Below are 12,359 nucleotides of genomic sequence, written 5' to 3' on the forward strand. Positions count from 1 at the left end.
AAGGAAAAGGTCAAGAAAGCAAATTACAAAAAAAAAAATAAAAAAAATAAACTAGAACACACATTTACTCACTCAAACGTAACAAATGCTAAACATGTGTTCAAATACTATTTCTCAAAGGCACGTGATACCAGTTTGAAAACTAGTACATAGATTTTGTTATAATATCTTTTAAGCTACATTTACCAGCACCAGCATTTTCATCCTCTAAAAGCTTTGTAACCAATTTTCTAGGTAACATTTTCTTTCAACATTGGTATATCAAGCAGTGGAAGAATTGTGTGAGTGAGAACTGCAACGTGCACTTGCCAATATTATATCTGGTGAAAAATTATACTAAAGATTCTAGCGAGATCTTGCATAGAGATGCATTTCAATGGTGAATTTGGGGAGAAAAGAGGAAGAGAAGAGGGCAGAAAATGATATATGCATATACACTGGAAACAAAATTATCATTTGACCTCGAGTCTTTTGTGTGGTTGCCAATTGCTAGCCATGAATTGTGGAATCGCAATGTTTTCCACCTTTCTACTTTTTACACTTTGCCTTCGTACCCTCATCTCCTCGCTCCCCCCCCCTTCTTATCAGTGATAATATTGGTAAGAAATAATAATTCACGATCAGAATAGTGTTATAAGTATTGAGAAATATGCAAATTACCATTAGTAGCACTTTCTTAGTGCGGTCTCTAGAGTAAACAACAACAATGTTTTCATCACTAACATTAAAAACACCACGTTGGTGCAAATTAAAGGGGAAATTTCAAAACAAAAGTAAAGAAAAGTAAAGAAAAGCATCTGCTGGATCTAGATGGCCAACGTTCTTGCTACCCAAAACATTTGTCCTATCAATTGAATTTGAATTATTATTTTTTTCACAGTTTTAACAAACACCAATCTTTTTTAACCACAATCACGACGTGGAAATACAAAGAGAGAAGTGTACGTGGCTTGCCAACCATTGCTTTATGTTCGCGTTGTTTGTGTTGGTTGCATTGCAATTACTTTTGGACGCTCATAAACGAAATCTAACTCAGTCCTAAAGTCTTCTTTGCTAACCCTTGAATGACCATTACCTCCTATTTTCGTCCCTATCCAATGTGCTTCAAAATTATAAAATAAAATAATAAAATAAAATAATAATAATAAATGCTTTGCAATGTTTCTTGATGAAAAAAAAAACCATACAAAGATTACACCAAGCCTCTACAGCACTTTCTATCCATTTTGCTTGTTTCTATGTATGCTTGTTTGTTTGTTTGTTTGTTCGTTCGTTCGTTCGTTTGTTTGTTTTTTCTGTATTTGATATTTTCGCCAACAGTGCCTGAATATACCCATCTACCGTCACCGTGAAGAGAAGTGCCTATACAAACAAAAAATAAAAGAGATTATTATTAACATTATTAACATTATTATTATTATTATTGTTGTTGTTGTTGTTGTTATCATTATTATTATTATTTTCTTCAAAAAAAAAATGCAAAAAAGCGTGAAGCTATCAGCTGGTTCAAATTCCGTGTATTGGATGGTCAAGCACTTTTATTCTTGTGCTATGAGTTCATGATCAAGTAGCTTCAGTCGAGAATGTAACATTATTGCAGGTACAGCTAATGCACATACATGTGAGGCAAAGAAAGTGGTAAGTGTGGAAATGTGGAAGTGTGGAAGTACCCAGATGCGGTAACCCACTTACCTGATTCAGTTTTCTTGTAAGAAATCTTGATATCACTGCTATACACTATCACGTGAATAATGTATTGATATTATACAATTAGTGTAGTGTGGGTGAAGATGAAGAAAACAAAAAAACAAGAAATGCTATGACCATAAACTATATAAAAATAAACACTCCTGTTAAAAGAAACTCAACAAGCTTGGTTGGGAAATTGCAACCATCACCAAAAAGCCTCCCAGGAATTGTGCAATACTACAGTAAAAGATATATATATCCAAAAAATTAAATAAATTAAAAAAAAAAAAAGAAAAAGAGAGAAAGGCAGACGAAAGAATTAATGATGAAGAGATGAGTTTACCAAAACAGAATAAAGTAAATACCAATTATTAATTAATAGTAAGCTCTTCGTAGCCTAATTATGCTAGCAAGTCTAAATAAAAAAAACCAAAAAAAAAAGAACAATCATTATGTGTTTAGGAGCTTGGAAAAGAAGGATAAGAATGAAATTAGTCAATGAAAAAAAAATGGCAGTAAATTGATCAGGAAAGGGCAGCAAAAATGGCAAATGATTTCCAAACTGGAAAAGATTGTACCACATAACACTTTCCTCTCTTGATTTTCCTTGCTATTCTTTTCTCTCTTATCTCGTCCTTCTTCTTTCCACCTTCCTCCTTTTCCTCCACTCTTCCACTCCTCCACTCCTCCATTCTTTTCCCTAAAAAAAAAAAAAAGAAAAGATAAAGAAAAAATGGAAAAATGGAAAAAGGAAGAAGGAAAAAGGAAAACACTATGCCTCTATAAATTCGGAATCTCATTATATTCTAATGAATTGTATGACCATCTGTTTCTGCCGTTGACTTTAGGCAAGTACTTATACTTGACAAAGATGAAAAATATCAATGATAATATTGCACCTCCAATCAAGTCTACGAAATAATGATGAGTCAAGTACATTGTACTCCACCATAGCCATGAGGCGTAGAAAAACCAAAGCCATTTGAGTTGTGGAAAAAGATATGTCATAAACAAGACCTCCATAATACAACATCCTGAGTGTAATGATGGGAATGCTCCAAATATCACCGGCGACGTGCTGAATCCGGTAGTGTACATGTCAAAGCCCAACAACTCGTCGATTCTTCCTAATCCACCTGGTGAACCACTCATGGAGTAGTTGGCTGGGTTCAAGCCGTATTTATTCTTGTACCAAGGTGGTGCTGAAGGGAAGGACATTTGGATGATCACACCAATCAAATTCATGTATCCAAATGCAAATCCAAAGGATCTCAAGGTTGTTGGTGGCGCGAATAAAAAGATTATGGCTGCAACCACAAATGGTGCGCCAAAGTGGAATAGACCATAGGGCAACCAAGCCAAGATGTCCAAGGGAGTGTTGTGACCTTTGGCCAAGACGTTGGATAAGTCGTCGCTATACAATATTGTTTCCATTGCTGGTAGCACCTTAACGGAGATAACAGGTTTCCAATCGTGAGGAATTTTGGCACATGTGAAGTAGAATGCAAGCCATGTCAAGATAGGTAATGCAGGAAGGAAGAATTGCGAGGTCATGGGTACGGAAAGAATGGTCAATAATGCAATTATTACGGGTAATTTATAGATTATGGATGCAGGGTATATGGCAAACACAAACACTAGAGTCGATGTCAAAAAGCCATAGTGAAACATCTCACCTCTAGTCCATTTGTGATGGCGTAGCTGTTGTATTGAAGTTCTAATATTTGTATCAGTTACCAAGTCTGGTAATGTGGAGGTTGGTGATTTTTCCAGTAGAAAGTAGCGATAGAATAAGTTATACGGCTTATGGACCGGCGAATTGGACCGTGTCATTGTTCGTGACATTGTTGGAGGAAAGGATGAAAGCAAGTGTTTCCTTCTACTCGTTGTTGTAGGATTTGCAAAAATTTTGTAAAAAGAAGAAAGAAAAAAAAAAAAAAAGAAAAAACGGGCTTTATCGGTGGTGATCAGAATGGTGGTTCTACTTCTTTTTTAATGTTTCTGTGGTAGACGATGATGATGGTGGTGATGGTGGTGGTAGTGGTGGTGGTAGTGGTGGTGGTAGTGGTGATTGTTGTGACTGAAACGCGAATCGGATGTGATGGATCAAGTAGGAACCAAAAAAAAAAAAAGTAAAAAACTCCAACAGCCGAGAAACCAGAAATAAAAATAATAAAAAAAAAAGAAATTTAAAAAAATGTTAACAAGCGAGACATCAAAACAGAAAACAGAAAACAGAAAACAGAGAACCGAAATTTGCAATTTGCAATTTGCAATTGTAGTTCTTGACACATTTCCCCCTAATCCAATTGATGAATGGTTGAGTTTTTTCATTTTTAGGAAAAAGGCGTATCTTTGGACTATTGTAATGTGTACACCTATACCATATTGTTCAGATATCGACCTCTTTTTTTTTTGTCTGGTATGTTTATCTCTATTGCTTAGTCCTTCCCATTTCTTACCAAGATTGATCTAGTGGTGAATACTACACCCAATTAAGTTCAAATTTATTCATCCTACTTGTGATTGATGATATTCTTAGAAGCCAATTTTTTTTGTCCCTTTTTTCTTTCCTTGCTTCCTTTTCAAAGTAACATTCTACGTAGACGAGTCACCTTTTCAATATACATTATAAGGATCTTTCAATGTATCACCAACATCGTTTTTTTTTCTTTGATGATTCTTCTTAGCTAACCGTAAATTTGAGACATTCTTCAAGACCCTTATCTCACCACCTTTATATGGCAAACATTACTTCCTACACAACATGTCCATCTTCAGATTTTTGTTTTTTTTGTTTTTTTTTTTGTTTTTGCAACGTGGATGCAAGTCGCCGCGACATGAATTAGAAATAAAAAATAAAAAAATAAAAAATAAAAAAACGGTGAACCTTTGGATTTCATGCGCTTTCATTGCTTTCTCATCAACCTCAATTGTTATACCAATTGCTACACCAATTCAACCTTTTAAATCACCTTTTACAACACATACGTTTTTTTTTATTTTATTTTTTTTTCAAAAAAAAATCTCACAATCCCGTTTTTTTAGACTCAATTTACAATGCCTGTTGAAGAACTTGACGATAAAGTTATTCTCACTGATCCATCCAACGCAAAGAACACTGCAACGATTCTCAAATACGGAGCAACTGTTATTTCATGGAAGAACCAAGATGAAGAAAAGCTTTGGCTTTCTAGTGCGGCCCATTTAGATGGCTCTAAGCCTGTTCGTGGTGGTATCCCGCTTGTGTTCCCCGTATTTGGAAAACAGTCCGACTCGACGCATCCAACTTATAAGCTTCCACAACATGGATTTGCCAGAAACTCAACATGGGAGTTTCTTGGTCAGACTACAGAAAGTCCAGTGACGGTGCAATTTGGCTTGGGTCCAGAGAACATTCCTAGTGAAGCACAATCAGCATGGCCATATGACTTTACCTTGATCCTTACTGTTTCGCTCGCTGACGATAAGCTTTCCACTGCAATTGAAGTTGAAAACACCGGCAAAGAGGCATTTGAATTCAACTGGTTATTCCACACCTATTACAAGATCCACGATATCACTGATACATTGGTGAATAACCTCGTTGATCAACATTGTTACGATCAACTCATCAAGGAGACATATACCGAAAAAGCACCGGCAATTTCATTCCACGAGGAATTCGATAGAAAGTACTTGAATATTGATGAAAGAAAAACATTACAAGTTATCGACAAGGGTAAAGTGTTGTTCAATTTGCATAGGACAAATTTGCCTGATTCTGTGGTTTGGAACCCATGGACCAAAAAGGCAGAGGGTATGGCAGACTTTGAACCTAAAAATGGATTCCATCAAATGCTTTGTGTAGAGCCCGGACATGTCAACTCAATGATTATGTTGCCACCAGGTGATAAATGGAAAGGAGAGCAAGAGATTACTGTTGGTGGCGAAATCAAGATCCAAGCAAACATTTTTTAGAGGCTAAACCAGTATCATTAGTGAAATTTTTTCTATTAAGCGGGGAAAGAGAAGGGGAAAGAGGAGGAGGAGGAGGAGGCAGGGAAAGTGCTTTGCAATATAATAGAGCTTCTATACATATAAATGAAGAATGTCAATTAAGCTGGAATGAGCAAAACTAAATATCCAGTATCAAGTATTTGTTTATTTGTTTATTTGTTTATTCTATACAATATACGAAGGGGTGCAATAGTCACTTCAATTGAACCGTTCTTTAAATCTCTGGAATTTATTTAGTGATTTTTGTGATGACGATACCGTAGGTTTGTAGTACAATGAGAATGGTTGTGGTATTGTTACTGATTTTGACTTGGTCATTGCAGGTTGTTGATGGTTAGCACAGGAGCCATTAGTTGATGATACTAGACTAGCTCCACTGCTAATGCTGCGGCACTCACCGCCAGCAATGGGTGTATGCATAGATCTTGTGCTAGAGTTTCTCGGTATTTCACTACTAGCAAAACGTTGCTTTGTTGAGCTGGTCAGCTTGAATGTTGAAAATGATTTGGAAGGGCTGATCCTGGCTAATCCTGGTTGGGTGGATGCGGTATTTGAAGACGGTGTAATCTTTTGATACAAAGTCGGTGGGTTCATTGAGCCCAGTGGAGCTGGTAGATTATTAGCTACTTTATGCGAGGTATGATCAGAGTGTGAAATCGATGGTTTGGAACCAAATTTTGAATAATGCAAGTTGGTGTTGGTGTTGGTGTTTGTATTGGACAGTATTTGGGTTTGGAATTGAAATTGAGCTGGAGAAACCATAGACTTATTGTTATTGTTATTATAGGAATCATCTTTTGAAGATATTTGCGAAATCAGTGGTTTTTTATTTAATTGTGGAATTGACAGTTTGCGCTGTAGTGTAGGAAATCCGGGTTTCTTTTGTAATTGTGGGATCGATGTTTTCTTTTGCAATTGTGGGATGGAAGGCTTTTTAGAGAGTGTACTGTATTGGCTTAAGCTTGGTGGTTTTGCCTTGATAGGCGAAGATTGCTCTTGCAGAGTTGAATGGGGAATCACTCCGGCTAATTGCAACGAGCTAGGTCGTTTATTAAGTTTGGGTTTGTTTTTCATGTTTGGTGGTAATGTTGGAGGTGCGATATTTTCCTTATTGGGGGAGCCATCTTCAGTTGTTTGTCTCAACATTGAGTGTAAATTGAAGGAGCCTTTACTTGGTGAGATCTTGTTGGGTGATACTTTTCTTGAAAATTCCAATCGATTTTCTTGATCTGTGTACGAAAAAGATTCTGCCATTGTGTGTAGCATTGGGATGGCAACAATCTCGTTATTTGCATTGAGCGTTCTCCTTCTCTTTGTTGACGACATCATTGTTGTGTTTGCATCTTCTTTCTCATTCTGTTGTTTCTGTGGAGATGGGGTTTTATGTACTGAGTAATGCAGGTTTATAGAGTCCATTTGTTTGAACTTGGTCATGTGGATTCCACTATATCGTTTGTTTCTTCTTCTGGTGACTTGGTCTGCATAGTTTTTATTTGGTGATGAAGATGCTGAAGATGTTGATGCTGAAGATGCTGAGGACTTGGTAAGGTATGTGAGTTGTTGTGCTCGATTGCTTAGTTCTGATAGCACGTTATTTGTAATTTTGTGTGAATACCCCTTCTCGTACATTGTGGATGCTGTTGGAGACGAGTTTAGTTCGCCAATCCTGGGGTATGTCTGGTGTTGGTGTTGGTGTTGGTGTTGATGCTGAATATCATCTTTTGTGCTATATGGTTCAGTAAAAGATAATGTATGTGTTTCCGTTGTTGATGCTGGAGCAGAAGGTGTGGGGTTCAATGTGAGGTCTCTAAATTGTTTGATGGGAGTCGTTATCGAAACACGGTTGTGATGTGGATATGTTATTGTGTTAGTTGTGTTAGTTGTGGTGGTTGATGTTGTTGTTGTTGTTGTTGCTGCTGTTGTTGTTGACGATGACGGTAACAATGTCAAGGGTAATGTTTCTGTCATTTGCTTTACTTGTGTATATAAGTTCACCTCTTTGATTTTAATATAACTTGAGTCAAATAATGGATAGTCTGATCAAAAAAATGAAAAAACGGAAAACAAAAGAAATAGAAAAATTTTTTGGATATCAAGAATCTGTTTAAAGAAATCAAAAAAAAAGCCTTTTTTCTAGTTTAGTCGAGTAGGGGTGGGGTGGAAGGAAAGAAGGTAATGATATCTCTTAACCCTTTGCTACTGCTGCTGCTGCTGCTACTGCTACTGCTGCTACTTCTTCTTCTTTAATTTTTTTTTGAAGAGTTGTGCTCTTTAATTCTTCTTTGTGTGTAGTTCTTTACTTATTATGAACGGTGAAGAGGTTCAAGATTGAAATGTTTGTATAAAATTGGTTTGGTAAAGCCCATCCACAAAAGTAGTATTTTTGGTTGATTACCATTTAGGGCAAATTATAAACACAGGAAGTAGGAGGGAATTAAAATAAATAAAAAAATAAAAAAATAGTTGTATATTGTTCACGTGCTTTTCACGTGTATGATATTAATAATAATAATAATATTATTAATACTTTTTTTCACATCTTAGTTGGGTTGAGAATAAGTGCAAAAAAAAAAAAAAAATTATTTGTCCTTTTTTTTTCCAATTAAATGATGAATGCAGTGGAGACTGAGATTGCGATATATCATACACTCACACACAAACACACTAGATTTTTGTAGGACTTGTGAAGTATTGGGTCAGATTAAGCTGATGTTGAAGTTACTTCCATTTGGGTCCATTGAGTGTCTAGATTTTTTTTTTTTTTTTTTTTGTTCTTTTTCTATTTCTGTTTTGCAACTCTAATATTGAAGGTAGATCAAAAGACTTTTGATAGTGTGCGCAGACATTTTTGTAGAGCTTTGATGCAAAATTTTTATACAAGGAGTGATGAAAAAAAAAGTTGGTAAAGACATTAAAGGTTGTGAAACTCATTTTGCTTTTTACTTCTTTAGCTTCTTCCTTTGCTTTGTTTACTACTTTCATTACTCTTATTTTTTTAGCAAAATACAAGGGATGCAAGAGCAAAAAAAAACAAAAAGAAAAAAAGAAAAAAAAAAAAAGAAAAAAAAGGTTTACATTCCCCTACTTGTTGATGTAGATGTGGATGTAAGAGACAGGTGTCAGAGAGAGAGAGAGAGAGAGAGAGAGAGAGAGAGTAAGCTTATCTCCCTTATCTGCGTGCTATGATAATCCCTTGAGTAAAAGAAGGAACGTAAAGGAAAGTGAAGTATAGAAATAGTAGAGGGTTCAACCATACTCTGTTAACCGCGGGTTATTCCAGACTTGTGTTGTTGTTTGTTGTTTGTTGTTTGTTCTTCTTCTTCTTCTTCTTCTTTGGTCGATGATTGTGAAGCTATGCGAAGAAGATTGTTTGTTGTATATAGGAGTTAATGCAAATTGGGTTATAAGCAAAGTATGTATAGTTTAGAGAAGAGAACATCTATCAAAAGAAAAAAAAAGAAAAGATTTGAGATGTGGGGCAATAAAGTGGGGGTGGAGAGAGAGAGAGAGAAGGAGAAAGTCAAGAGGAATGTCATAGTGTTGATCTTTTTTTTTTTCTTTTCTGTAAAGGAAAATGTCAATTATAAGAAAGCACAATATGTTGAAGAGAGAAAAAGGGTGCACAATATATAACAACTTTAGCATCGTCTGGTGACTGTTATTTGTTATTGTTACTGGTTTTTACTTGTTCTTAATTTTATTTTCTTTTTTGAGTCGGGGGGGGGGGGGGGGGGGGGGGGGGGAAAGGAAGAGGGGAGGTAAGGAATAAATACAATTTTGTTAGTTGTGATATGGTGAAATCTACAAGAGAGAGAACAAAATAAAACTCCGGACTCCGAGGTCTCGAAAGAGCTTTTCTTTTTTGTTGCTGTTGTTGTTGTTGTTCTTAGTGCTAATATGATTTTCTTCTATAGTTCCTTTATCATTTATCTTCCCTTTTTTGGCATTCTTTATGTTTAAAGGAGATTATTGATGATGATGGTAGTAGCAGTGGTAGTGGGTAGGGAAGTAATGTATTTCTTGTCCATTCAATCCATTGTCCAATTTGTAATATTTTTTCTTTCTTCTTTTGTTTATTTTTGATTCTCTCTTTCTCTCTCTCTCTTTTACTCATTAGTAGTTGTGTTGTTGTTGCCATGTGAAAAGAAGAAGAAGAAGAAGGTTTCGGATGGATGGATGGATGGAGAGGAAGAAGAAGAAGCAGCAGCAGAAAAGGAGGAGGAGCAGAAAAAAAAAAAAAGAAGAAAACAAACCTCTCGGAGTTTCTACTTTTTTATTTTTTATTTTTTATTTTTTATTTTTTATTTTTTATTTTTTAAAATATAAATTTTAGTATATGTTAATATGAACAAAGAAGGAATAAAAGAGGAGAAGAATTCTTCACTCTTCACTCTTCTTCTTTTTCTAAATTTCAGGATTAGACGCATTAAAAAAAAAAGTCTTTATGTGAGTTTAGCCACGGGTCAATATGGATTATTAGAAATAGAGGAGTAAGCAGAATAGACTGAAACTGTGATGCATAGAATGAGGAAGAAGAGAGGAGGAGGAGGAGGAGGAGAAGAAGAAATTGAAGAAGAAGAAGCAAGTGTAAATTTAAAAGAGATAAAGAGAGACTCTATGCTTTATTAAAGTTTGGTCAATAGGTTGAGATGCTGATACGGGAACAAACAGTGAGGGGAGATGTATGCTACTCATTCCCAATATCATCTTCATCATCTGTTAATGTAAATGAACTGTGTATTGAAAGAGATGGAGAAAAGAGGAGGAGGAGAAGAAGGAGGAGGTAGTGCTGTAGGGTACACGCAAAGGAAGAAAAGCAAAGGTTTGTAGCGCAGTTGCTTCCTCGATCACTTTCTTTCCCCCCCCCCCACTCAGTCACTCACTCACTCACTCACTCACTCACTCACTCACTCGCCATCTCCTCTTTCTCGGTGCCGTACCACGGGAAATTCAGGAGAGAAAACAGATAACACAAACAACAACTAACAATAATTTCTATATAGCCATTGCTTCAACTTTGACTTTTATTCCTCTTCCTCTTCTTCTTATTGTTTTGTATATCTTTCTATTCTTTTTTTTTTTTTTCACACGACAAGTATACAAAATAGTCAGAACCAATAATTAGTGTATATGGTAAACAGTTGGTAAGAGAGGGCCTTTTTTACTAAAAATTCTTTTTTGTTTCAAAAAAAAAAAAAAAAATAGCTCGGTTAAATTCCCACCATATCTTGTACTGTACTGTTTTAGAGTTCTATTATATTGACTCCTCTTTTCCCTTATTCCCTTTTTCCTTTGTACTAACAGAAGAACTCTCGGAGAATACAAAAGGAACTAAACCCAACTGCTAATATTGTTTCCGACTTTCTCCATTGCACCCCATCTGCTCTTATCTTCGAGGAAGCAAAACAAAAAAAAAACAAAAAAAGAAACAAAAGTAATACCCATTAAGAGACATTCACATTTTGTTGAAAGAAAGGGCTCTCGGAGCAAAAAAAGCAAAGTCCATTCGTTATAGAAGAAAAAGTGGGATCTACACCTATTATTTTTAATCTGGTTCGCATTAAGTCCATTTTTTTATATATTTTTTCTTGTTGGACCGAGGAGGGAAGAGTCATTTACGTTGTGTGACTCAAATACATTTTCCTTGTCTCTCAAAGCATTGGTCTACTTTGAAGATTGCCCCCCAAAAAATAATTAGAACAAAAGATAGAGAATGAGAATGAGAATGAAGTAAACAGACTAGAAGAACATAAACTAGTAACTATGGGGATAACCATACACACTAGTATGAATCTATACTAGTCATCACCAATGTAATCTTCTTTTTCTTTTTTATCTTTTCTTTCAAACTCAACCAAACTACTTAATTATAGAAAGACATACAGTATAGAAAAAAAAAACAGCATACAAAAACAATAAGGAAAATCACATGAGGAGTAATCCGAGGTAACAAAATATCACTCGGTTTGTAGCATTGATAAGCGTGTAGGGAGGAAAATAAAAAAAAAAGAACACATGTAGGAGTCAAGGTGAATACACACACTGTAACAACAAGTATACTCCGAATACATAAATATATAAATATATAAATATATATTTATACTGAAAGAGTGAGAGACTAATATCACACTGTGCACTAACTGCGACACTACATATAAGTGTATCTCCTCAATTCTTTTTAACATTTCAATTTACAAAGTGTATATGCTCCTAACCAATACATTATATCAGAGTTAAATTACTAGAAAAGAAAATTAGAGAGAGAAAAAAAGAAAAACGGTTAGAAGGTGTATGGGCTATATGTGTGGTTGATAGTATGGTAATATTTTTTTTATTTTATTTGAAAAAAAATTTCATTTGTCCTGGAAACAGCAACAATAATTTATGACAGAGGGGAAAGGCTGTTCCGAGAAACTGTTTTGTCTCTCTCTCTTTCTCTTTCTCCCCGCTTTTATTGTGACACTTTTTTTTTTACCCCCCCCCGCCCTCTGTCTCTCTCTGTCTCCCCCTCCACCGGATTTATGGATTTTTTTTTTTATTTTTTTTTTTTATTTTATTTATTTTTTATTTAATTTTTTTTAATTGTTCTTTCCATTCCGTTTACCCCATTGCCTATGGAACCTTTTCTGCATTTCAAGAATGTGATTCATGAGTCTTTGCTGTAGCCCTAT

At 35.4% G+C, this 12,359-nt stretch overlaps 3 protein-coding genes across 3 annotated transcripts; 1 reads left to right on the plus strand and 2 right to left on the minus strand. All coding sequences in view use genetic code 12, as the record gives it.

Annotated features, from left to right (window-relative positions):
* Positions 1 to 2,469: 2,469 nt before the first annotated feature.
* On the minus strand, positions 2,470 to 3,522 carry AUR1 (Phosphatidylinositol:ceramide phosphoinositol transferase (IPC synthase); the record flags this gene model as incomplete). The annotated part of the gene is made up of 1 exon (XM_001524712.2): positions 2,470 to 3,522. One exon carries the CDS (start codon positions 3,520 to 3,522, stop codon positions 2,470 to 2,472), a length of 1,053 nt encoding a protein of 350 aa, XP_001524762.2.
* Positions 3,523 to 4,749: 1,227 nt separating this feature from the next.
* Positions 4,750 to 5,649, plus strand: PVL30_004621 (uncharacterized protein; the record flags this gene model as incomplete). The annotated part of the gene is made up of 1 exon (XM_001524713.2): positions 4,750 to 5,649. The coding sequence occupies one exon, from the start codon at positions 4,750 to 4,752 to the stop codon at positions 5,647 to 5,649; it is 900 nt and encodes a 299-aa protein (XP_001524763.2).
* Positions 5,650 to 5,886: 237 nt separating this feature from the next.
* On the minus strand, positions 5,887 to 7,317 carry PVL30_004622 (uncharacterized protein; the record flags this gene model as incomplete). The annotated part of the gene is made up of 1 exon (XM_001524714.2): positions 5,887 to 7,317. The coding sequence occupies one exon, from the start codon at positions 7,315 to 7,317 to the stop codon at positions 5,887 to 5,889; it is 1,431 nt and encodes a 476-aa protein (XP_001524764.2).
* Between the last annotated feature and the right edge of the window lie 5,042 nt (positions 7,318 to 12,359).

Source organism: Lodderomyces elongisporus, chromosome 6 (genome assembly GCF_030384665.1).
Source record: "Lodderomyces elongisporus chromosome 6, complete sequence".
Classification (NCBI taxonomy): domain Eukaryota; kingdom Fungi; phylum Ascomycota; class Pichiomycetes; order Serinales; family Debaryomycetaceae; genus Lodderomyces; species Lodderomyces elongisporus.